Source organism: Balaenoptera physalus (genome assembly GCF_965194825.1).
Source record: "Balaenoptera physalus genome assembly, chromosome: 7".
Lineage (NCBI taxonomy): Eukaryota > Metazoa > Chordata > Mammalia > Artiodactyla > Balaenopteridae > Balaenoptera > Balaenoptera physalus.
Window position 1 is genome coordinate 117,606,574 of NC_138886.1, and position 25,053 is coordinate 117,631,626.

At 42.7% G+C, this 25,053-nt stretch overlaps 2 protein-coding genes across 9 annotated transcripts in view; one reads left to right on the forward strand and one right to left on the reverse strand.

The window, feature by feature from the left end:
• The first annotated feature begins 4,970 nt into the window (after positions 1-4,970).
• Positions 4,971-7,461, forward strand: HMGB2 (high mobility group box 2). Of its 3 annotated transcripts, none has more exons than XM_082469059.1 (5): positions 4,971-5,105; positions 5,474-5,654; positions 5,880-6,025; positions 6,116-6,290; positions 6,906-7,461. In XM_082469059.1, exons 2-5 carry the CDS (start codon positions 5,505-5,507, stop codon positions 7,065-7,067), a joined length of 633 nt encoding a protein of 210 aa, XP_082325185.1. In that variant the 5' UTR covers positions 4,971-5,105; positions 5,474-5,504; the 3' UTR covers positions 7,068-7,461. The 3 variants fall into 3 exon arrangements, with proteins under 3 accessions (XP_082325185.1, XP_082325183.1, XP_082325184.1); XM_082469057.1 differs by having other exon boundaries at positions 4,973-5,131; XM_082469058.1 differs by having other exon boundaries at positions 4,999-5,155.
• Positions 7,462-14,605: 7,144 nt separating this feature from the next.
• GALNT7 (polypeptide N-acetylgalactosaminyltransferase 7) overlaps positions 14,606-25,053 on the reverse strand; it is a 110,943-nt gene continuing 100,495 nt past the window's right edge. For 4 of the 6 annotated variants that reach the window (XM_082468899.1, XM_082468897.1, XM_082468901.1 and 1 more), the window contains 3 exons: positions 21,983-22,081; positions 21,181-21,309; positions 14,606-17,026 (listed from right to left, as the gene is read on the reverse strand). In XM_082468899.1, coding sequence (XP_082325025.1) covers positions 16,889-17,026; positions 21,181-21,309; positions 21,983-22,081 — 366 coding nt within the window. In that variant the 3' untranslated portion in view covers positions 14,606-16,888. The other 2 variants (XM_082468898.1, XM_082468900.1) reach the window with 2 other exon arrangements.

Consider the following 25,053-nt stretch of genomic DNA (forward strand, 5'->3'; position numbering starts at 1 on the left):
ACATGTGTACTATATAAGTGTATATATACACATACCTGTGTAACTAGGACCCCAATCAAAGTATGTACATCATGCTAGGCATATTACAGCTTAATACAAATGATTACTTTTATCATTTTCTGAACAACAAAAGATGCTTACAATTTAACTCCATTTATTTCTCCTATCTCTTCTTAGAATCTACTTCTACATGTTATAAAAACACCCAAGACATTATTATTCTGTTTTAAACAAATAATTTACATAATTACCCTTGCCTGTGTTCTTTTTCTCCTTCTGAGGATTTAGGATCATTTTCCTTAAGCAGGACTGAGGGAATGAATTCTCAGCTTTTTCTTGTCTGAAAACATCTTTATTTTGCCTTAATTCTTGAAAGCTTTTTCCCTGGATATAGAACTTGAGGTTAGCAGTTTGGTTTTTTTCTTTAGTAATTAAAGGATGTCCTTCTATGGTCTTCTGGATTTCATAGTTCTGTTGAAGAGTCAGCATTCAGGCTTATTGTTGCTTTTTAAAATTTACTGTCTTTTTCCTCTGGTTCCTAAGATGTTTTCTGTCTTTAGTTTTCACATTTTTTATTATGATTTGCTCCAGATGACCTCTTCTACTAGAGAGGATTTGACCTTTCCTCTCTGTAGGGCAGAACCAACCCCTCTAATAGGTAGAAGGATAAGGGACTGATTATCTCAATCCAATGAGGGACTGAGCTGTATGTATCCAGGCTGTGTTGTGAAGTCTTAGTAAGACCCAGTTCACATCCGGCTCATTCCTGATCCTTAGACATTGTCACATGCGCTTTTGCTTTAGGTCTTGGTGGTCTCTGTCTCCTTAGCCCTGAAAGACTATCAAAGATTCATTTCTGCTCTTTCGGTGGACATTTAGTTCACACTGATTCACAAAAATAATAGTTGTGGGTTTTTTTTGAAGAAAAACAAAATACCTTTGTTTTCTTATCGTTTTTTGTTGAAAATGCCAGCAGCAGAACGAGAGGCTTTTGTTTTTTCTTTACCTGCATTTTCATTTCTTCAAAAATTTACTGTTGGGCTTCCCTGGTGGCGCAGTGGTTGAGAGTCTGCCTGCCAATGCAGGGGACACGGGTTCGAGCCCTGGTCTGGGAAGATCCCACGTGCCGCGGAGCAGCTAGGCCCGTGAGCCACAACTACTGAGCCTGCGCGTCTGGAGCCTGTGCTCCGCAACAAGAGAGGCCGCGATGGTGAGAAGCCCACGCAACGCGATGAAGAGTGGTCCCCGCTTGCCACAACTAGAGAAAGCCCTCGCACAGAAACGAAGACCCAACACAGCCATAAATAAATAAAAAATAAATAAATAAATTTAAAATAAAATGAATTATTAAAAAAAAAATTTTACTGTTGAGCTGCATCACTAATGTGACTCTTAACAGTTAGGCCTCAGAACCAGTGGTCTACTCACAAATGGCTGTGCCCATGTGATGACACTTGAGTATGCTTTTCCTTCTCCTCTGCCTTTCAAACAACTTGAAAATATTAAACTCCAATGTAAGATTCATCTTTCAGAAACTAATATGTGTGCAGAGCAATTAACGGCTTTCCATTTTTTACACTAACTATGCACCTTGAGAGAACAATAATAATTTTATATGCAACTTACCTTACGGAAAGTATACTTAATTTTGACTAACTATATGAGTTAATCAATCAATAATTATTGAGAATTTATCATTTACTGCTTTGTGTGTATGAGGGGAGGTTACAAAAAATGTATATATTTTCTTCCCTTCATGGTTTTCCAGTATGATTTGATGATTATGAAAAGTACAAATTTTAGCATAACTGACTGGATAAATGATATGAATTTCAATAGGTAGCACAACCCAGATTATTTCTACACAGTCCTGCCAGGTTGACATTGCTGTAGATAAATTCCAGTTTATCTACAGAACAGCTATTTATACTTATAGGATAGGGGACCTACTTTGGAAACAACTTCGATCTTAGCTCATAATTAATTTATTGCTAAATATCTATGCTGTTACAGTTTGTGAGATGCTGAACTTAGGCAAAGTTCGGCAAATAAAGTGATATATTGGTATCGCCTAGGGGGAAAAACCCTGGTAAGATCATTTTACTAGAAGAGGAAGATGACTGAGCAATAGTGTGTAATCTAAAGTTTGTTCTATATAGTTTATTACATTTGAGTAGCTATAGAACTCTTACTTCATCAAATACTGTTTTGAAGTAGCTGGGCTCACACTTATTGGTACTTATAACCAAAGGATTTCCTGGAAACAAATTATTTATCTTTTAAATTTTAATTATAATCTCTTGACCACCTAACAACTGCTAAAATTAAAATATTTCCTCACATTATGATCACATATTCGCAGAATTATAGAATCATAAAACTTAGATTATCCCCCAAATGTCATTTTACAGTTTGTCAATCAAAAGTCTAGAAATGTTAAGTGTACTGTTCAAAATCACAGCCCTTGTTGGATTTTAATTTACACATTTTTTATGAGAAACATAAACCCTTTCCCCTTTATCATCTTTTAGGAAGATGCAGTATTCTAATAAAAATAAATTTGGAAAATTAGTTTTAGAATATATGAAATTGATATTTCTGAAAAGAAATGGCTTTAAAGTTGAGTACAACCTTTTTTTTTTTTCTTTAGAAATACAATCTTATTTTCCCATTTAGAACCGTAACAGGATTAGTGGCACAATGAGAAACACCTTTAGTACTACCTCTTCATAGGACATTTCAGTTTTCTGATAAAGTCATATTAGTCATGACATAATGAATATACCAAGTAATTCATAATAGTGAACTAGGCCTCTTGTATATTTAATCCATTTTTTCTGAACAACCTTTGGGATTAGATTTTTTTGTGTGTGCTACCAGATTCTGTATATAGTTTCCATTAAAAAAAAAAAAGTTGTTCTATAACCAACCACTGTCTAGATCTCACTTAAGCCTTATTTCATTTATGACTTCACTGTGCATCTCAATGTTACTTTTAGGTCAGGAAGTACAGCAGAGTGGAGTCTTGGCATGGAGGGTAAATGCAGATTAAATATAGAAATGTTTTCCTGTTCTCTGCTGTGATGGAATAAAGAATGGAAATTGGTGTCAGTGGGGTTGGCTCCTCCTGATGGTTGTACGGGAAAAATCTATTCCAGGCCCTTCTCCTTAGCTTGTAGATGGCCATCTTCTCCCTGTGTCTTTTCACATCATCTTACCTCCATGCTTGTCTCTATGGCCAAACAAACCCTTTTAACAAGGACACCGACCATATTAGATTAGGGGCCTACCCAGCTCCAGTATGACCTCATCTTAACTAATTACATCTGCAATGACCCTATTCTCAAATAAGATCACAGTTACAACCGTGCTATAAAAGCACACAAAAATCCAAATGGAAAAAACAAATCATACATTATTCAAATAGCAATGAACAGATCACTGATGCCTTACTTTTCAAGTTTATTTTAAAATTCAGTGGTATTGAGGACATGCACAATATTGTGCAACTAACATCCATTTCCGTTTGCAAAAACCTAGTTTTTAATTAGTAAATCTAGAAAAATAGCTGCTGGAACTGAGGTTCTAGCGAGTATGATCACCGTATCCAAACCAAATAGGAGCACACAGTCTAACAAATGCCAGCGAACTTACTGAGAAAAGCAAGAATATTTAAAATCTGTTGAAACCAACTGTCACTGTTAACATATGGGCCAAGAGGAAAAAATAACCCTCAAAACTAAACACAACACAGAAATAGCATAAGATGTCAGTCAACGTCCTCCTACCCCGGGAAAGGCGGCTGGTGACGCCTGGAAGCAGTAAGCTAAGGTCGCTCGGCTGCGCTCTCACCAGACACTAAAGCCAAGATTCTTAACCTGGGCTCGGAGGAGCCTGGAAACGCCGCGGAGCGCAGTTTGGCGCATAAATGCAACGGGGGGTGCGGAGCTTTCACGCGAGTCTCGAAGGGAATCTTTGATAGGGAAAAGGTTTTAAAAACGATCGCATTGCGGGGACCAGACAGTGACCACTGCGGTGACAGCGGGCTGGCCTCGGGGGGGGAGGGGCGTCGCAGCGCTCAGGTGGAGGGACTGAGGGGTGGAGGGGGGTGTGGAGGATGGGGTGTGGGCCCGGCCCCGGGACCTCGGCCCGGGATCGGAGCCCGGATGCAGGGGCGGGACCGGGAAGACGTCGGCCGCCCCGCCCCGCCCCGCCGCCCGCGGGCGGCTGTTTACCCCGGGATTTGACGCCGGGACAAAGGGGGAGGGAGGAGTGGCCCCTCGGGGACTCCGTGGGCGGAAGGCGCCCTGCTTCGCGGGCGTGCGGTACCCCCATGGGGACGGGAATGGCTCCCTCCGCCCCTCCCCGGTCCCCGCCACCTATCTTCCTCGGGTCCTACCCCAGCCTCAGCGACACCCGGCGGCGCCGGCCGTCGGCCGCAGCGCAGGCTCCTCAGCCTCCGTATTTGTTATTCTCCGGACGGGGCGGCGACCACCGCTCCGGGAGCCGGGGCTGTGGGCCGCGCTGGGGCGGGGGACAGACAGGACCTGGTCCGCCGTCGGGGTCGGCGGGGCGAGCCGCTTCTGCCCCCTCAGCGCCCTCAAACAGAGCGCCGTCGACCCCGGAGACCAGCCCGCGGACTCGCGACACGGTATTTTTAAATCTGGCGGGGCTTCTCCACGGGCCAACCACGCCCCCCGCCGCCCGCCCCAGCCAGTCAGCGCCAGGCCCGCCATTTTTCAAACCCTCTTCCGGCCGCCAATCAGGATCGAGCAGCACATTCCTCTCCTGACCGGTTCTAACGGGTCTAGGAGTTAACTACCCGGGCGACCCACCGAACCTGCTAGGCTGCGGCCGGGGGGACGAGCCTGGCGGCACACCGGCCATTCGGAAGCCGCCGTGGCGAGGGGGCGGGGCCTCTCCGATTTTGAATAATCCCCAGGGCCAATCGGAGCGGCGGGGGGTGTGGCCTGTGGCCCGGCTCGTCAAGTTGCCGTGGCGCGGAGAAGTCTGCAAAACAAGAGACGGAGGATTGCGTTAGCCACATACCAGTTCACGCCGGAGCCGCGTTTAGCAGCGTCGCGGTCGGACCCGGCCGCTGCGCGGTACTCTGAGGAAAAGCTACCGCCAGGCAAGAGCCGGCTCCGGGCCTGGGGTGCGTGGCCGGCCGGCCCCCTTCCCTCACGGCCGGCCCAGGCGCCTGCGGCTCTCGGGGCTCGCCCCGCGGGCGGGATCCGGGTGCGGGCCGGGCGGGCCGGACTGCGGAGGCGGGAAGCTCGGCCGGGCCCGTCTCGGGAGTGTTTTGAACGCGGGGCCCGAGGCGGCAGCTCGGAGCAGGGCTCGCGGCGTGGAAGCCGGGGGCTTTCCTGTCAGGAAGGGCCGGGCGGGGGCGGCGGGCCCGGGGGGTGGGGGGCGGCGGCTTTTGGGCGGGAAGGCGCCCCGCCCGCCAGCGCCCGCCGCGCTCTCCCGCCAGGTGGACGCGCCGCCGCCGCCGCAGCAGCATCATGGGGAAGGGCGACCCCAACAAGCCGCGGGGCAAGATGTCCTCGTACGCCTTCTTCGTGCAGACCTGCCGGGAGGAGCACAAGAAGAAACACCCCGACTCCTCGGTCAACTTCGCCGAGTTCTCCAAGAAATGTTCCGAGAGATGGAAGGTGAGCGCGAGGGTCCTCACGCGGGCAGGTGGCCGTGACTTTGAACTTGCCTCCGCCGCCGACTGGCCCCAGTGTGTTTATTCAGAGTCTGAGGCACAGGACTTCGGGGTGCCGGTGTATTTTAAGACGACGGAGGCAAATGTGGCCCTGAAGAGAACCCTGCCTTTTCGGGGCTGGATGTCGGTTTACAGTGTTGCATTTTCACTGCTGCTTTCATGCCCACAGACCATGTCTGCCAAGGAAAAATCCAAGTTTGAAGATATGGCAAAAAGTGACAAAGCTCGCTATGACAGGGAGATGAAGAATTACGTTCCTCCCAAAGGTGACAAGAAGGGAAAGAAAAAGGATCCCAATGCGCCTAAAAGGCCTCCGTAAGTTTTTTTGTTTTGTTTTTTTCAGTCAACTGAATTGCCCGCATGGTTTTTCATTCAGGTCATTACAGCTCTGTTCCTTCCTTTCAGATCTGCCTTCTTCCTGTTTTGCTCCGAACATCGCCCAAAGATCAAGAGCGAACACCCTGGCTTATCCATTGGCGATACTGCCAAAAAATTGGGTGAAATGTGGTCTGAGCAGTCAGCCAAAGACAAACAACCGTATGAACAGAAAGCAGCTAAGCTAAAGGAGAAATACGAAAAGGTGTGTTGTGTGAATTTTCTGGAGGCAAGGTTGAAATCTGGTCGACGGTTTCTAAATGAGCGTGTTAGACGCAGGTAGAAGCTGTATGTTAATAGGCAGAAGCTGTAGTCAGTTTTCCCTGACTAGCAAGTGGGGAACCTTCCGCGGTTCTGTGTTAATGGTTGTCAGCTTTGCTTTGAAAAGGTCTAATGAGAGTTGGACGCGGAAGGAGTATAAGCTAATTGGCACCTCCTTTCTTTGGACGGCAGCCAGTGTTTGTAGCCCTGGGAGGTTGCTGCATTCAGATGTATTTGGGGTAAAATGCATCTCTTAGTTGAGAAGGATGGAGGGCTAAATGTTTTTTGTAGGTGTATCTAAAAGGTGAAGTCAGGGGACAGCCTCTGTGCCGCTAACAGATAACGGTAGCGAAAGTACTGGCAGACATCAATCTGATACACCCCCATCATTTTACATCATTAGCTTTCTAAGGCCTGGAGGGAACAATGATCTCAAAACCAAGTTTTAGACGGTCATCAGGGTTATTGGCCAATAATCTTAGATTGTTTACAACTTCGTGGTTTTCATGGTTGAGTAATGACACCGGATGACGATTTTATGTTTTTGACAATATTTCAGGATATTGCCGCATACCGTGCCAAGGGCAAGAGTGAAGCGGGAAAGAAGGGCCCTGGCAGGCCAACAGGCTCCAAGAAGAAGAATGAACCAGAAGATGAGGAGGAAGAGGAAGAGGAGGAAGAAGATGAAGACGAGGAGGAAGAGGATGAAGACGAGGAATAAATGGCTATCCTGTAATGATGCGTGTGGAGTGTGCGTGTGTGCTCAGGCAATGGTTCTGCTAAGAATGTGAATTCAAGTGCAGCTCAATATTAGCTTCAGTATAAAAACTGTACAGATTTTTGTATAGCTGATAAGATTCTTTGTAGAGAAAATACTTTTTTAAAAGTGCAGGTTGTAGCTTTTTGAGGGGCTACTACATACAGTTAGATTTTAAAGCTTCTGATGTTGAATGTTTCTGAATATTTAATGGTTTCTTTAACTTCTTGACTTGTGTATGGTAGCACAGCAAACTCATAGAAATTAGTACCAGTAGTGAATTTTGGGTTTTCTAGAATGAGAATGTTGCATTCTGTTTTTTAAAAAAAAAATTTTTGTAATAAAATTATGTATATTATTTCTATTGTCTTTGTCGTATATGCTCAATTAGCTTTTGCTTTAAAAGTCACGGTCTGGAACCATGTCAACTTTTCTTTGTTTTTCTGCCTAATAGTTCTCAGACATGGTTGATTCAGTATAACGTTTGTTTAAAAGTCAAACATGCCCATATTATTCATATTTACAAAGTGTTCTTTAAAAAGCAGCAGTGGAATTTAATGAACTTAAAAAATTTATGCATTTTTATAAAATGAGCAAGGTTTGTTCTTGACATTTATGTTCATTTGTTAGCTAACTTGTTCCATTTTTTTTAGCTGACATTTTATTTTGAGAGAAACTTTCTTTTTAATATGAGGCAGAGGAGCTCATACAGTGAATCCATACCTAAAAACACATAAACTTTTAAAAATAGGAGCAGGGTTACATTTTCTGTTGATAATGATCTAGTTTGGGGTAGAATACCAGAGTGAATTTTGAGTTAAATCTTAAAAATCAGTGTGGTCTTAAGCCTAGAATTCTCGTTAACTAACCCAAGAAAGCTTTTCAGATGGTTGTTGTGATTTTCCATGACTGTAGTTAGGCGAGATTTTACTAGGATATTTATTAACAGGTGAAAGCAGTTACTAGGAAATGCTCATTTGAGGAAGCAGTTGCTTGTATTTGAATTTAGATAACTATTGTAAATAGTTATCAAGTTATTAGTGAAAGTTAGCCATCTGTTGTCTAAGAGATTATAGAAGAAACCTATTTGTTGATAGTTTCATAGTTAAACCTGACAATCTTGGTTACCTATCAAGTATTAAAAATAGAAGCCAAAATTCTTATTACCCAACCATGGGAGCCTTGGTTGTCTATCTTATGCCATATTTGGAATTATTTCTGACACAGGAAATACTAACCAAAGTTGTTAAATGGAAGGTAAGGTATTAGCATAATTCCCAAAGCAGATGGACTCAAGTAGAATCTTCAGACCTCTTAGAGATTGCCCTCCATTAATATCACAGTTGTTGTTTCGGGGCTTTTGCTGATCATAAAATGAAAAGTAGCTTACGTATTTAAGAAATGTTTCCTGGTGTTAGGTGACTTAATGCTAAAAAATTGGGGGTAAGGTGTTTTAGAGACACGCCTAGGTCTGGATCCCAGTTCCCCAGCTCTACCAAATGCTAGCTCTGTGGACTTTACCTCTGGGCTTATTTCTATCTGTGTAGGGTGTCAGTACCTACTTCGCAGTGCTTTAATGATTAAATGAGAATGTTAAGTATTTACAACAGTACTTAATGCATAGAAAAGATATTAAATAGGAGTTTATAAAATTGAAATAGAGTCTGTTTCTTAAGGATTTCTATACCTATAAATTAGACCCATGAAGCAGACCTATCTGGTTCCTTGTCACCTTTCTTTTTGGGAGTTTTTGAGTTTGCTTTCATTCTGTCCTTTAAATGAAATATAGTTTAAATGTCTAAGAGTGACTCATTCTTTAAATCAAGGGCTGTTCCATAGTCTCAGCATTTGAGATGCGTCCTCATATTTGATATTTTCTCTAAGTGTGGATCAAAATTTAATAAAATACCCTTGTTTTCAGGACTAAATGACCTCAAGGAGTGGTTATGTTGGAAAGCTCTGAAATAGGGGTAAGAATCAGGTTCTATCCCAGGCCAGCCAGTACTTGGGGGTGTGTTTATGAAAACCACCTGCCCCTCCCTTTTCTTTTTTAAAATAAGTCATATCTTGATGGTATAAAATGTAAAAGGGCTATATAGTGGGTAGTTTACAACCTTGATTTCCAACTACCAGGTTCTCCCAGGAGGCAACTCCAGTAATGTAATAATTTACCCTTCAAGAGAGACTGAAGCACAACAGTCATATGTGCATATATATCAATGTTGCACAAAAGGAAGCTTATTATATATGTTCTGCCCCTTAATTCTCATCATTTTAGATTCTTAGCACAACAGAGCTGCCACATTTCACTTAAATAGCCATCTGAATAGTAGCCCTTTGAATAGATCACAATTTAACCAGTTCCTTAAAGATAGTTATGGTTGTGGTTTTTTTGCTTTAAGAACAACATTGCCATGAATATCCTTGTATGATTTCAAAAAATTCTTTAAATAAGTTTGTGCATTTAAAATTGTGCTAATTATAATAGCTAAAACCTGTACTTGGTATATGCCAGAACCTGCTCTCGTGCTGTTAACTTGCTGAAACCTGCCAAGATTGCTCTCAGAAGTTTTACTAATGTATACTCCACAGCAATGAATGTCTATTTCCTCATCCCAGCAACATTATCATTCTCAAACTTTGTAATCTTTGCTATTCTCTTATATAAAAAATGGTTCCTCCTATTATGAATTCTGCATATTTTTATGTTAAAGAGCCATTAGTGTTTCCTGTGGTCTTCTGTCTCATTGGCCTTATTAGTAATTTATGGGAAATAAGGAAAATGACCCTTTGTGACATGCATTGTAAGTATTTTTTTCTCTGTTGTCTTTTGACTTTATGATGCTTGTTTTCATGCAAAGATTTGTTTTTATGTAGGCAAATTTATTCTCTAGTGGCCTTGGGAGGCCTTTCCCACTCAAAGATTATAAAAATTGTCTTTGCTTTCTTACTTTTTATTATTATTTAATTAAATCTTTGATCCTTCTGGAATTTATTTTGGTGCAAGAACTGAAGTAGGGCCTCAAATTTCTTTCCGGATGGTAGCCACTACTTTTGGTCTTTTAATCTATAAAAGCTGCGTTAGAAGATCCTGAGGTCCCTTATGTAACTTGCAGACTTGCTCAATATGGGACAGTATGCCTTTTTGTGTTTTGCTCTTTAACAGCATCATTTACTGTAAGTACTAAACCATAAGTTTGTCTTAGCCAAACATAGCATTATCTTAAAGCTGACTTTCTATTACTACGTATGCCACTAAAAATGTTTAGAAAGCAGTAATGATTTTATTTCTTGGGGAATAGCAAGAAGAAAGCTAAAGGGCCTGTTTTGCCGATGCACAAGATCCAGTCCTTTTAAAAATAAAACATCTTTCTCTAGCAATAAGCCATTTTTGTACACCTCGTGCCAGAAAGAGTAGCTGTCCTAAAAACATTTGTAAACATAAATGCCCAGGATAAAGGGGACAGCCATTGTTTAGCTCAGTCCTGTTGCTGGATGTGTGGGTCTAGGATTCTCAAATCTCCCAAATTTTCAAGTGGAACCAGAATTCTAGATATTTAAAAAATGTGAAATCTGAATTGTAAATATTGGCAATGAATTCAAATGTCAGGCTCAAAGAAAACATGTCTGTAGGTAAGATTCTGTCAAGGGTCACTAGTTTGCCACTTCTATAAATTAGTGTAGGTAAATGTAGGATTATTAATAACATTTACTTGAGTTAGGGCTGTTGGTAAAAGTTTAAGTACAGGCCTCCCCGCTAAGCATTATTTTCCTAGTTGTCTAGAAACCCTTCTCGCCCTGATTGGAAACTCATCTAACTTCTTATCCTGTTGTAAAGGTAAATATAGACATTGTCTCTGAGGTCTTAATGGAATATTGGGCTCCTGAGCCTTTGTTCTTCAGGACTTAGCGCAGACCTCTCTTAGCCTCATCCTGGGAGTTAACATGTCTATAGAATAGTGGCTCAGGAGCACGATTAGTGTCACAGTAAAAGGAAAAAAAAAAAACCTTTTAAGCAGTATGTAGCATCAAATTTCAGAACTGGTCCAGTCTCCTTTCTTCAGGAAAACATAGCAGTCAACTAGGACAGTGCCCTAGGGCAGTAGGTAAGAGAAAGCAAAATTGTAATTCATACATTCATGTGTTATTCTTTGATTCTCTACATTTTTGCAATAAAGGTGAGATGGCTTATACAAAGAACAAACTATGTAAAATACAGACATACAAAAGGAAAAATGAAGTTATGAAAGAAATTAAGAGTGAGCTGATGAGCTTACACTGGGAATCAGATCAGTTTGAATAGGGCTGTTTCTTATCAGTTTGGTAACATCAGACCTCGTGTGTAATCTTTCAGTTTCCTCAGGTGTTAAAATCAGAATTTTTTTTTTTTGAGCATTAAATGAGACAATACATCTAAGACATCCTAGTGGCAAGAAATAGTGAATAATAAATGTTAGCTAAAAGTATGCAAAACAATATGTATGTGTTAATAATATATTTGCTATGATAAGAGTACCAGATTCACTTCTGAGATTCTTAACAGTTTAGGTGGACAGGAAAACTAATTATGTGGAAAGTACAATAGACATTCCTCCCACAGGGCTCTGGGGATACTGAGTACTGGAGTTATGTCCTTGACTCCAGTACTAAATTTGGGAATTTGGACAAGTTATTTAACCTTTTTTTTTTTTAATTGAAGTATAGTTGATTTACAATATTGTGTTAATTTCAGGTGTATAGCATAGTGATTCAGTCTTTTTGCAGATCATACTCCATTATAGGTTATTACAAGATATTGGGTATAATTTGTGCTATACAGTAAATCCTTGTTCCTTATCTATTTTTACCTCTAGTAGTTTGTTAATCCCATACCCCTAATTTGTCTCTCCCCTCTTCCCTTTCTTGTCTGGTAACTATAAGTTAACCTCTTATTCAATCACATTTTATCCACGTATATTTGATCACATATAAATGCGTGACTTACTGTACGTTTTAGTTGCTTTTGATTTTACAAAACGTATTTGTTGAGTGAAGTCTTCTGGGAATTGCCCTTTTCACTCAACGCTACCCTACTGGCTTGTTTTTAACCAGTTCATTCACCTTCACTGCCTTGGAACATTCCGTCATGTGATTATACCACAAATGATCCACTCTCCTGTTGATGGGTCATTAGGTTGTTCCTGGAGCTTTTGCTGTTATAAATGGCAGTGCTATAAAAATTGCTGTACACGTCTCCTGGTTTTCAAGTGCAGCCCCCTCCAGTGACCTGCCCTGTCAATTCCAGCTGTCTCTGCATCCTCTTCAGCTCGGCCAGATCACCAGGGTTTGAGCTCCACTTTCCTGTACCGTGGTGGGAAAAGTTCTCCAGGCAGACAGACATGCTGAACCAGGGTTCACCCTGTGTGCTTCCTTTCTCTCAAATTATCACAGTCTGCTTTGCCTGTTACCCAATTCCTGAAAACAGCTGCTGCATATATTTTGTTCAGTTTTATAGCTGTTTAGGACAGCAGCATTCTGTTTAGGACAGTAACAATTACTATGCTATGGCCAGATGAGGAAGTCTTATTCATCTCTATTTTGTACTGAAAGTTTTAGTTTTGTTTTGGGCATTTAATCATTAAGACAGCTGGAGTTTATTTGCTCATATCAAAAGCCCAAGAGAAATTTCGTTTAAAGATAATTTAAAGAATGTTCTATCTTAGACATTCTTCCAGATGCACTTAGTTCTATCCAAAGGTTAAATTATAAATTCGACCACTGAAAACTACGTTCTACACATGAACGGTGTGAGGTAGAGATAACAATTACTCTCTTATGGATAACCATTTCACCCCCAGTGTTTATGCTTAACTTATGAGCTTATATTCTTCACTTGGAAAGTGGAGGTAATGATATCTCACATATGAAACACAGGTACACACACACATAGCCTTTATAGAGGGTCTGCAGTGTAGCTGTCTTAGTTCTTCTGATTAAAGACTGATTTTAAGACTTTGAAACCAGGTAACAATAGCTACCACTTATATTACCCTGATTATATGCTGGGAACTATTCTAAGCACTTCATGTATGTTAACCCATACAAGCCTAATAAAAATCCTATAAAACAGGACTATTATTTCCCCCCTTTTACAAATGGGGAGACTGAGGCATAGAGAAGCATCACTAACTTGCCAGGGTCACACAGGTAATTTGTAATGGAACAGGGATTCGAATGCAGACAAGTGCACCATACTATACTATTCAGATGAGCAGATTGTAATATTCTGTTATGAAAATTAAGGCGCCCTTATGCCACCTCTGCTCAGATGCGGGCCCAAGGCCTGATCCACTTAAAAAACCAAAACCCACCAACCACAGTTACAGGCATTTCAAACTCTTTTTTTTTTTTTTTTTTTTTAATTAAAAAGTTTTATTTTTGGTCGCACCGCACAGCATGTGGGATCTTAGTTCCCCAGCCAGGGATCGAACCCACGCCCCCTGCATTGGAAGTGCAGAGCCTTAACCACTGGACCGCTGGAGAAGTCCTCAAAATCTTAAAAAGGAGATTGGCAAAGCAGTTATCGAATTTAGTTTAGAAACAGCCCTTCTGTTAATCTCTACTCCCAGGGACAGTGGTCCCCCCAAATCATTCTGACTTTTGTCCATTTTTTGGCAACAGATTCTAATGAATAATATGCATTCTCATAGTGCTCGGTACTTCTAAAAGTGCTTTCACATGGGTTAATATTCACATACCCAATTACTGGCCTATTAGCCCTCTGGCTCAGGTCAGGTACTTGTCATGTTCTCCACTGAATTTTAAGTGGCTTTTTTCCCCCAATTACAGTCTGTCCAGAAATGATGAAACATATTCCCAGATCCCTGTGAAAGGCTATCTCTTAGGAGATAAATGAGCCCCCATTCCCTTCAGTCTGGTGCTCTGTCACTTTTCCACGTTTCTTGGCACAGCAGCTGAGAAATGAAGCCATGACAACAGCCGAGCTTCCCAGACCAACATGGCCCCTCACTGGAAAGCTGGCAGCCGTACCTTCTCCTCAGATGTCGTGGGTTGTGCTACAAGGTCCTACGGCCCAGTTCTCACTTCATGTTGGTAGGCTTCCCTTCTTTCTACTCACTTGATCTATCAGGTTGTAAAGAATTTTGACTTAAATTTTTGCTTTCAACGGGCAATGATATAGTAGAATACACTGCCAAGGAAGATATACGTTGCTGGGTTGTTTTTTGTAATTGGTAAGTGATTTTTAAAAATTTTCTATACATAGGCAACCAGGGGCAAAAAAAAGCCTTTATGTTTCCTTCTTAGATAGGTAAGCTCTGAGTATTCTAAACACATTCTAAGCAGAATTCTAACCAACACTCAAGCACATACTCAACATATAACTGTGGTCTATGATATTTTAACTATTATGTTAGTGTATCTTGTAAACAGTAAAATCAAGTAATTATTTCAAACATGCGGTGTTTAGATATAGAAATGATTGCAAGTACTAAAAAAACCCATGGATTAAAATACAGTATTTTATTTTTTTCTCACCTAAAAAACAAGCAACCCAGAATTAAGATATACATAAACTTCTCAAATTTATCCCTAATAAAATTTTGAATATTTATACAATTTCTACAGAAACATACAGTGTATCAAAATCTGCATAAATCAAATTTATAAAATGTGTAGAAATGCATAGTGATATTATCAACTTACAAAGCAAGGATATGGGAATTATTTCCAAAGCAGCCTACAGTAGAAAATAGTCATTATGGCAGCAGCTTCTGATGTGTTTTCGTGTTTGGTAAGGTTTCTGATTTCAATATATAGAATCATTTTTTATAGAGTATCTTAACGAATTGCACAAAATACCCATTTAAAATTTACATGCACAGTTTATGTGCCACCTTTCTTAGGCCTATGCATAGTTAACAAGGTTATAATCTATTCAACAAAGAAAATGGAGCCTTTTTGCAAACACACAAGTAATTAAAGTACCAATTCTCTTAGTTTCTTATTTATAGTTGATTTATTTTGCAGTTATATAATCATATAAATGTATTCCTTTTTAAACATCCCTAGAGATGAATGAAAGTTCAAATGGTTGATCAGAGATCAGTAGCAAAATACAAATTGGCAATTCAAAAATTATAAATAAAACTCTGTTTAGGATGTTGAACTTTGACTCTCTGAAGTTAAGAGCTAAGCTTGGAAGAAACAAATCTGTAGGCTTTTCTTTTAAACAAATGTAGGGTTTTTTCCCTTTTCTTTTTTAGGCTTTAATTAAATATATTTCCCTCTGGTAGTAGTTTGTGAATTCCTTTCATTGATATGATTACAGGATCAAAAATGCTTAATTTACTTGCCATTCCCTACCTCATCATTTAAAAAAAAATTTGTTTCGCATTCGACATAGCATTTAACCTTGTAGGTAATAAAAGACTATTTAGCAATTAAAATCTATTGACAACTTGGAGTATTTGGTTTTCTTCTAGTAGGTACTATCTTAATAAATGTGTAAATTCAAACAAGTCTTCTTTTCACTGGAAAAATACTAATAGAAATATGCTTTCAAAAAAAAAAAATAAGAAACACTAGGGAACTAACAGATAATCTAACAGAATTCATATTTGTTAATGAACTATATTTTTAAATAGCCTTTTTTAAAATTTAAAAACTGTGCAGGGAATTTCATGAAGATACAAATGAAACGTCTATTCACCCTTGGCTTCATAAATTGCACAGCTTAGGTTGTAACACACAGTAGTCTTGTAAGGCTTAATCCAACAAGGGTTTGGAAATTCTCACCTCGGTCAGAACAAACCTTTGATGTGTTTACAGTGGTGTTTTGTTGTTTTTGTTACCCCCTCTTCAAGGTTTCAAAACTGAGAGTTAGTTATTTATAGTTTTCTATGGTGACAGGGAATGGGGAAAAGTCAATCCCCAATGTCAGGGGACATTTTTCTCCAGTTAGTAGACCCTCTGCTGCCTTAGGAGTTGGTACTGACAGAGGACACTGGGAATGCCAGCAAATAGGGGAGTTAATGCCATACAGTCTTCAAACCCTACGGAATAGCTTTGGATGTTCCATCTTGTCATTTCTTTTTTCAAGCAATACAACATTCAATTTCAGAGCAAATGGTAGCACATTAATTCAGTTCTGAGTGGTAAAAGTATTCCTCAGACAGGTGACAATTCCATCAACATCCTACAAATTGCATCAAAAGCTCTTGAAATATACCAAGAAATGAAAAGAGGCACTAAATGTGTTGAAATTCACCTTTCAAAAAAGCAGCATGACTGTGAAGGAAGGCCACCTTGGCTAATAACCTGTGGCAGTGCTTCAAAAAGATGTAAAATTAAATAAAGATACAACAGGTTGATAATCACCAAGTTACATATGACGATCTGGTTACTCCAACCTTTTTTCAAGTGTGTTAAAAAAAAAAAAACAATCAAACTGCCTTTCAGACCCCTGAGTGTAATCCCAAAAAGACAACAATGCTTTTTACTCTGTTCTAAATAAAACAGAGCTAAATGCACAGATTACCAACATCATCTTAAAACAAAACAAAAAAAAGATGTAAACATCTACAAAGTTTAAGGTAAAAGCAGTTTTGTAAACAGTAACTGCAGATGATAATGTTATCGTAAAATCACAGTTTATCAATGTCCTCAGACTCCTCAAGAGCCTCTGGGTTTGGAGCTGTACAATAGTTGCAGCAGGTTTCAGGAGGTTTTCAGTCCTGTATAAATTTACGTGTCAGTAGGTAGGTTATTGGTTTCTTTCATTCCTTCTAAACACTATGGATGTTATTTATTTCCCACTTTTGAGTCATTTTGCTGGAGTCGCAGTCGGAGATGAACACTTGATGGAGGACCTCCGAGCGATCCAAGCACTTTCTGGAAGGAATGTGAGTCAGTCTGTGCAGGTTCTGGAAAACACAGGGAAACACAGTGTTACATTTGCACTGTGTGATATCACTGACATTAGACAAAGTCACAGCCTGGCTTTCATAAGAAGACTATTCAAGCGAATCGGGCAGGCATGAACCAGGCACACGCCAGAGTCTGTGTTTCTCTTGATCGTCAGTCTTCTACATCCTGTTATTGTTCAGTCATGATGTACTGCTGGTACCTCCAATTCAATACATACAAACTTAAATTCATCATCTTCCCCTCCAAACCTGCTCCTCTAGCTCCTATCCTACTAATGACGATACCAGCTTTCCCGTGCTCAGGACAGCACAGCTCAGGCTGCATTTCCCTCCTTCCTTCCTCCAAGTCGCTGGCTGAGGACGGACATCTGCAGTGGCTTGGGCTTGCATCCTTTCCCCTCCCCACCGCCCTTGCCTTGGTCGAGCCCTGGTCACCTGCTGGAGGTTCCTTCAGTACAGCTCAGGGCTGTTCCCAGTGTGGTCGTCAGACTAGCTAAGATTGGGTCTGTAAGGTCAAAATGATTTCATAATAATACAAAGAGCCCCATCTGCCTTCTTCATCGTATGGACACTTATACTGATGGCGCTAAAGCCATGCTGGGTGAACGTGCTGGGGCCGTAGCATCAATCACGCGGTCATGTTCTCCGTGGACGCACACTCACAATTAAAAAAGAAAAAAAAGCCAGTTTCACTTGAGAACGCCCTTGACAAAGCAGTAAAAACGTATTAGGTTTTTTTTGTTGTTTTTTTTAAATTAATTAATTTATTTTTGGCTGTGTTGCGGCGTCTTCGTTTCTGTGCGAGGGCTTTCTCTAGTTGCAGTGAGCGGGGGCCCCTCTTCATCGCGGTGCGCGGGCCTCTCACTATCGCGGCCTCTCTTGTTGCGGAGCACAGGCTCCAGACGCGCAGGCTCAGTAGTTGTGGCTCACGGGCCCAGCTGCTCCGCGGCATGTGGGATCTTCCCAGACCAGGGCTCGAACCCATGTCCCCTGCATTGGCAGGCAGATTCTCAACCACTGCGCCACCAGGGAAGCCCAGTTTGGTTTTTTTTTTTTAATGATAATAACGTTTAACATTTATTGAGCACTTGCTCTATGCCAGGTAGACGCATACCAGACGCTCTACGTGTATTAATTCATTTAATCCTCATAATGAATGGCCCTGGGATGTGGATCGTCTCCTATTTTTAAGTTTTTTAATTAATTTTTAAAATATTTATTATTTTTTTAATTGGGGTATAGTTGCTTCACAGTGTTGTGCTAGCTCCTGCTGCACGGCGAAGTGAGTCAGCCACATGTATACACACATCCCCTCCCTTCTGGACCTCCCTCCCATCCATCCAGGTCACCACAGAGCACCGAGTAGAGTTCCCTGCGCTATACGGCCGGCTCTCACTAGATATCTACTCCATACTCAGCGGTGTATATTTGTCAATCCTAATCTCCCAGTGCACCCCCCACCCCTTTCCCCCCTGGTGTCCATGTATTAGTTTTATTAAATCTTGACCCTATGAGATAGTATGGAAAGAGTGGACAGCACATGAGCAGTTGTCGGGACCCGAGGGTTGAACGAGCTCCTTCTCTCGTGGGTTGTCATTCTGACTTGAAAGGACAACCTGCAGGCAGATTACAATTATGCAAACTTGGGACTGGGTAGACATTTTCCAGAAAATAAAGTGAGCCCATCACTTCAAGGAAAAAACAACAATATAAAGCTGACAGTATCTGTTGCCATTGATAAAATTTGAGTTTTCAAGCAAAAATTCGAGTTTTAGAAAACTTGTATCCATTACCATGAACTTGACAGCTGCACAAGATTTAAAGACTTTTCTGATGAAATCAGTGGTTATATTTGTGATTTATTTGGCATTGTACGATGAAATGTGCCATCATTTGGAAGATCTACATGACTTAGTGAGCCAATGTATTCCAAATGAGCAGCGAATGTGTGATGTTACAAAAGATCCACTCCAGTGTAAGACCAGTGGGTTTAATGCAACAAAGAACAAAATGTTCACTGATAGGATTCCAGATTCTACACTGCAAAGCTTTTAAGAAACTACCTCTTACACACTTGTGTAGCACTGAAGAAGAACAGCCTCAATTATCTGAAAAGGCTATTAAATTACCCCTCGTTTTCCAACTGCACGTGTATGTGATTTTCCGGATTTTCCTCAAATATGCAACTAAAACAACATATCGCATCAAACTAAACGCAGAAGCGGAATAAGAATCTATTACACCAGACATTAAAGGCGTTCGTGAAACTATAGAACAATGCTACTCTTCTCACTTTTGGGAGGATTATAAAAGTGTTATTTATATTAACATGTAATATGGTTATGATTGTTACATTTACGTGACTACATACATAAATACAACAATTCTCAGGTTTAATTTCCAACTCAGGAAATACCGTTAGCTGTAACCTCTATAACAAATCTGTCTGGGGAGCGTGTCAGTGGTTTGTAAGGATGTAAAGGGGGTCCAGAGATGGGGCAGAGTGAGAACCACTGACCGAGCTGGCCTCCTGCTCACCAGTCCATACCTGACAATATTTCCAGAATTATCTTCCCAGAAGTAGCCACTGTTTCCTATCACTGTGATCCTTAACTAATGTCAGTCACTCCCTAAAGCCCACAAAACAAAGTTCCATGCTCTTTCCCATGGAGAACAACTTAGGGAACCAGACCAAACGCAGTTCCTAGAATTCTCTACACTTTGATGCCACGCCTCTGCTCACCCGTTTTCTCATTTATTATCCATGAAAAGCCTTTTTATACCTCAAGACCTGGTACAGTGATACTTCCTACATGAAACTCATCAGAAATAACTCCTCCTATTAATCTCTCTTTTGCTGTCCTATGGCATTTTGCTTATTTTTACTTCTGCATTTTTTTCCTTCTCTGCCATTATAGTATGATGGGCTTTAGATATTTTTTGAAGGGCCCCAGTGAATATTTCGTAATGTCTGATGCACAAACGGATATTCAGTGCTGTGCCCTTTAAAATATCTAAAATATGTACATTCCATTCTTATCCACTTCTTCTTGTGTCGTTTTGCATCTGCTAACCTTCTTTTACTAGTTTACTGATATTGTCCTTACTCACCCCTAGCCTTTATTGCTATTATTCATCTTTCTTTGCGTAAATAAATGTTCTCTTCTCTGGGATTTATGTTCATCTTCTCCTTCCTAACTTGTTATAAGAAAAATATCAGCAACTGACACATACTTACCACTTCATAGTAATTATCTATGCACAATGGTAACTGGAAATATTCAGCTGGGTCGTAACATCATCACTATGTGGCAAACAAGTGTTTGCTGACAGGGAGGACATGACAGCGAACACAAGACGCGTAAAGAAAGTTCAGGGCTGCCAGGTTCTTTCAATCTGGGGCAGCTTCCCCAACTTTTTGTTTCATAATAAATTGATTTATTTTAGCCAAGTCTAGACTTTGAAAATTATTCAGAAAACCATTATTATGTTGGAATCCTCAACCTGGCACAGAACTCTGAATATTCACAGCTGAAACAGAAAAACTGCTCCCGCAGAGTCAAGTGAGAAACTAAACATGACCTTTAAAACAAGCAACAGGCGACATGTATCCTGTTGCATTTAGCAAGCAGCCATGATGAGAAGCTTTGAAGGCCTAGAGTCCAACACGTTATTTGTTCGTCTCTATCCCCACCTGCTGGACAACAGGCAGCAATATTTTAAAAGTTAATAAAATAAAATGCAAAAATAAACGCAGTATTTTCTATGTGTCATACGTAGGTATACTTACACATTATATACGTAATTTTAATGAATGACTCTTTTGGATTAGAAAGATTGGATTTTGATATTAGAACAATGGTGATGACTGCCTCAGGGAACACTGGTTTTCCTGTGTTGATAAAGTAGCAGTGGGTCTGCATGGACTCCATCCAGGTGGCCTCCTTCCATGACAATACTACACCAGAGGATAAAAGTGATGCTTCAGTGTGGAACAAGGAGTCACTAGTGCTCAGGAAAACAAATGAGTGCGTGAGACGGACATGCAAGTCAGCGTGAATGCAGGTTTTAAGGTTTATACGTCTAAATTCCACACGGTAGGTGTTATTAAAATGAAATAGCATGTATTTCAGAACTGAAACACAGATTACCTTGAAGTACTGCCATTCCTTCAATTCATTCAGATTACAGTGTGTAATCATAATTTTGGATCCATCAGGGCCCTTCGTCAAACACTGGTCATACTGCATGAGTTGATTGGCTTCGTTGATTCGGAAAAGCTATTAAATAAAAAGAAAGAGAGAAAGAAACTTAACTCCTATAATTCAGCTCAATGACTATCCTATTTCTCTACCATGTTTCTGTATGTCCAGAACTGTAAGTCCAAAGACAGGAATTATTCATTTGGATGGTAGTAAAGACCCCTTCTAACTCTTAAAGGATTATGTTCTTTAGCCTCTTAGATACAGAATGGGTCATTAACATATGAATTTGAACCAACAATGTAAGAAAGTGGAAACAGACCTGAAAATGTTTCACAATGTAAATCAGAGACAAGAAAAATACTCACATAAGGAAGTAAGAGAATATACTAGTGAAATATACATGATTGGCAAAAGCATCCCAGCCTACTGGGGGGAAGATGCGAGTACTGAACAGTATCTGCAAATAATACTGTTAGGGAGCTAGGCTTACATAGTTACACACTCATGCAAGAATATATTCTAATCTACATTGGACATAAATTCTAGATTCTGGTTGCTTACATGAAAACCAGGACTGCTCTTATCCCCTCATTTAAGTAAACGTTTTAGCACTGTCAGTTTTTCACGGAATGTTTTACTTTACCAAACAATCACAGTCACCAAATGCAAAACCAGGCGAAACCCCGTGCCCGGTCAGCCCAGCTGCTTCCAGTGCCGACGGAATTAATCGCAAAGCCCAGCTGTTTACCTGATTCCCGCCCATCCTGTGGCAGGGGCCCAGCTCAACAAAGCCTCCGTTTGTCTTCCCCATGCTGTCAATGCAGTACACAGTTTCAAAGCCTCTGATCTAAAAAACATGAACAGAGAACCACAGGGAAGGCGACAGTTTAGACTCTAAGAAGCTCTCACGTGGCATCAGAGAGCTTCGAGTTAACCGGGTCCCTACTGTCCTGTCAGGCCTTGAGGAGTTCGGAGCTACAGTCATCTCTGAAATCACTTAAGTCTTGAAGTCAACACTGGAATGAGCTCATTCCAACGGAGGGTCTTGGCCTCTAGATTTTGACAAAATACCACAGAAGAAAAAAATAAAAAGATACCATTAGTACCATTTCAGATTCATGATCATTCACGTGAATGAGAAGGAAATAGAGCAAAGGGAGCTGACCATGGCGGTCACAGACACTGGCCCCCGGGTCTAGGCCAGAGTGAACTTGGGAGGTAAGGCTCCCACTCCTGGCAGCAGCCCCCAGGGGCCTGGGCAGTGAGGCTGCTCTCTGACTATGGATGTCGCAGGTGGGCAGCAAACGCGTTTCCATGTTTGAAATGCACATTTTGTAAAAAACAAAAAACAAAAACACCACAACTTTTTCCTTATTGGAAATATTACAGATTTATATCTCAATTATCAATGACTCCTGTATTTGGATAAAATGCTTTATTCATTCCTTCAGTCGGCAAACACTGACTGAGCACACAGGACGGTAAGAGCTTCAGAGGAGAAGCCAGTCGGGGTCGGAGGCCCTGCGGTCTGTAGAGAGGATGCGGGCGGTGCTGGAGGCGGCCCCCGGGAGAGGACAGGGCAGGGGTTCACCCTGGAAGCTGCAGGGAGGGTGCAGAAGGGGCCAGAGTGGGGAGGGTTAAACCGAACACGTGTTCAGGGTGAGACCGTAAAGGGAGGATGGACCGTTCCATCTGTTCACTGGCTCACGCTTTTATTTATTCGTCAGCTATTACGTGAGTGCTGCGTCAGGCATGCTGAAGGCTCTGATGCGCCAGGGCACGAAATGGATCGGATCCTCGCCCCAGGGAGCTGACGCTCTAGGAGGGCAAGCCCGAATATAAGCAAAACCGTAACGGACACGTTAGAAAGTGACAAGTGAGAGCCGAGGAGAAGAGACAGATGAGCAAGTTGCGGGGTGGGAGTGCCTGGGGGGCAGGAGGTGCACAGAAGGCCTGGCCGTGCCTGCAGACGGCTCCCTCTGCTTCCCCAGGCAAAGCATCCTGGGGGAGGGAAGGGCAAGGGCGGCGCAGGCCCACGGGAGGAGGACGAGGGGGGAGGCCGGCCGGGCTGCAGTGCGGCGGGGAGTAGCAGCGGGGCCCCCAGGAAGGGCTCTGCCCCCCACCTCGGCGTGCCCGGGGCCTCCTCGCGGGGCTCAGCTCGAGGAGCAACGCGGCCCGGTGGCTGCGTTGACAGCTAACCGGGGGCAGGCAGGGCTCGTCTCAATGGGAGACATGGTGGGTTAGAGCAGGGCGAGGGAGGTCGGTTTCGGGAACTGGGTGTGCAGTGTGAGAGGAGAGGCGTCAACGAAGGCCCCAGAGTCTGGGGCCTGAGCCGTCAGCACGGGGGGTGGTTGGCGGGGGGGCGTCCAGCCTCACACACCCTAGTCTGGGCTCTGGGACAGAGATTTGGGTTGAAGGGGGGGCATCTGAGAGCCCTCAGCACATGCAGGGGGGACTCTGAAGCCTCTACTGGGCAAAAGCTCTCCAGGAGAATCCATCCCTTCCACGCACAAGGCAGTGTGCTGATTAGGTGCTCTCCAGAGCGAAAGAGAACCAAAAGGCGGTCCGGACTCCCAGGGGCTTCGGTCTAGTTGGGAGTTACGACAGAGGGGCACAGAGAGCGAGAGAGAGCGAGAGAGAGAGCGAGAGAGAGCGAGAGAGAGCGAGAGAGAGCGCGAGCGTGGGTAACCTTCTACCCAAACGCTAAGTGCTGGGGCTCCTTAGGGACAGATCCAGCCTCTTTCCTCTGTATTTTTCTCATTCCGTCCCATGAAACAATCTACCTGCTGCTGGATCCAAATAAACGTCTTTAGATGCACATGTGGCCTCCTTTCTGGGCCTGAGATCTGGACGGCCCAGCGGGGTGTCTGCTGGGCTCTTCGTGCCCCCCTGGTCCCTCTGGGCCCCTCCCCAGCCGCCCCCTCTGCCCACCTCCCCACCCTGGCGGCCACCCAACCCGATACTCAAATAAAACCAAACCAGCTGTCCTGCTGGCCCACACCCTCCACTGCCCTGCCCGTCGGGGAGCTGCCTCCAGATGAACTAAGCACCCTGACGGGGCCTGCGTCCCGCCACCTCCACTGTCACCACCCCGTCCCAGCCACCATCACTTCTCCCTGGAACCGCCCCACTGCTTCCTAACCCGCATCCTTGCTTCCACTCTTCGGCCCCACTGTAGGGTGAGTGAAAACACAGCATAAATGGAATCCCATCACCTTTCTGTTTAAAGCCCTCCTGGGGCCTCCCACTCTCAGGAGGACGGCTGCCCTCTCCCCCTGCCCCTGCACCTCACTGCACCTCCTCTTTTCTAATCATCAAACACGCAGAGCCTTTCCCGGCGCACAGCCGGCAGGCACACCGTCATCCTTACCCGGAGCATCCTTTCCCGGCGCACAGCCGGCAGGCACACCGTCATCCTTACCCGGAGCATCCTTTCCCGGCGCACAGCCGGCAGGCACACCGTCATCCTTACCCGGAGCATCCTTTCCCGGCTCTCTGATTCGCTGGTTCCTCACATTCACATCTCAGACCCACCGTCACCTCCTCCGAGAAGCCTCCCTTACCGGGTCCCTGAGTCCCCTCAAACAGCAGCTGTCTATTTCCTTCATAGCCTTTTCCGCCATCTGTCACTACACTCTTTGTTTTCTGTTTCTCTCTCTGCCCCACTAGCATGCACGGTCCCTGAGGAGAAGGTCCTTGCTTGTCACATTTTCTGTCTAGAAGAGTGACCGGCACCTCGTAGGCCCTCAACCACTATTTGCTGAAAACATAACTAAGCAAGGTCTTGTGGGCTTGAAAGTTCATGGTGTGTTTAATGCA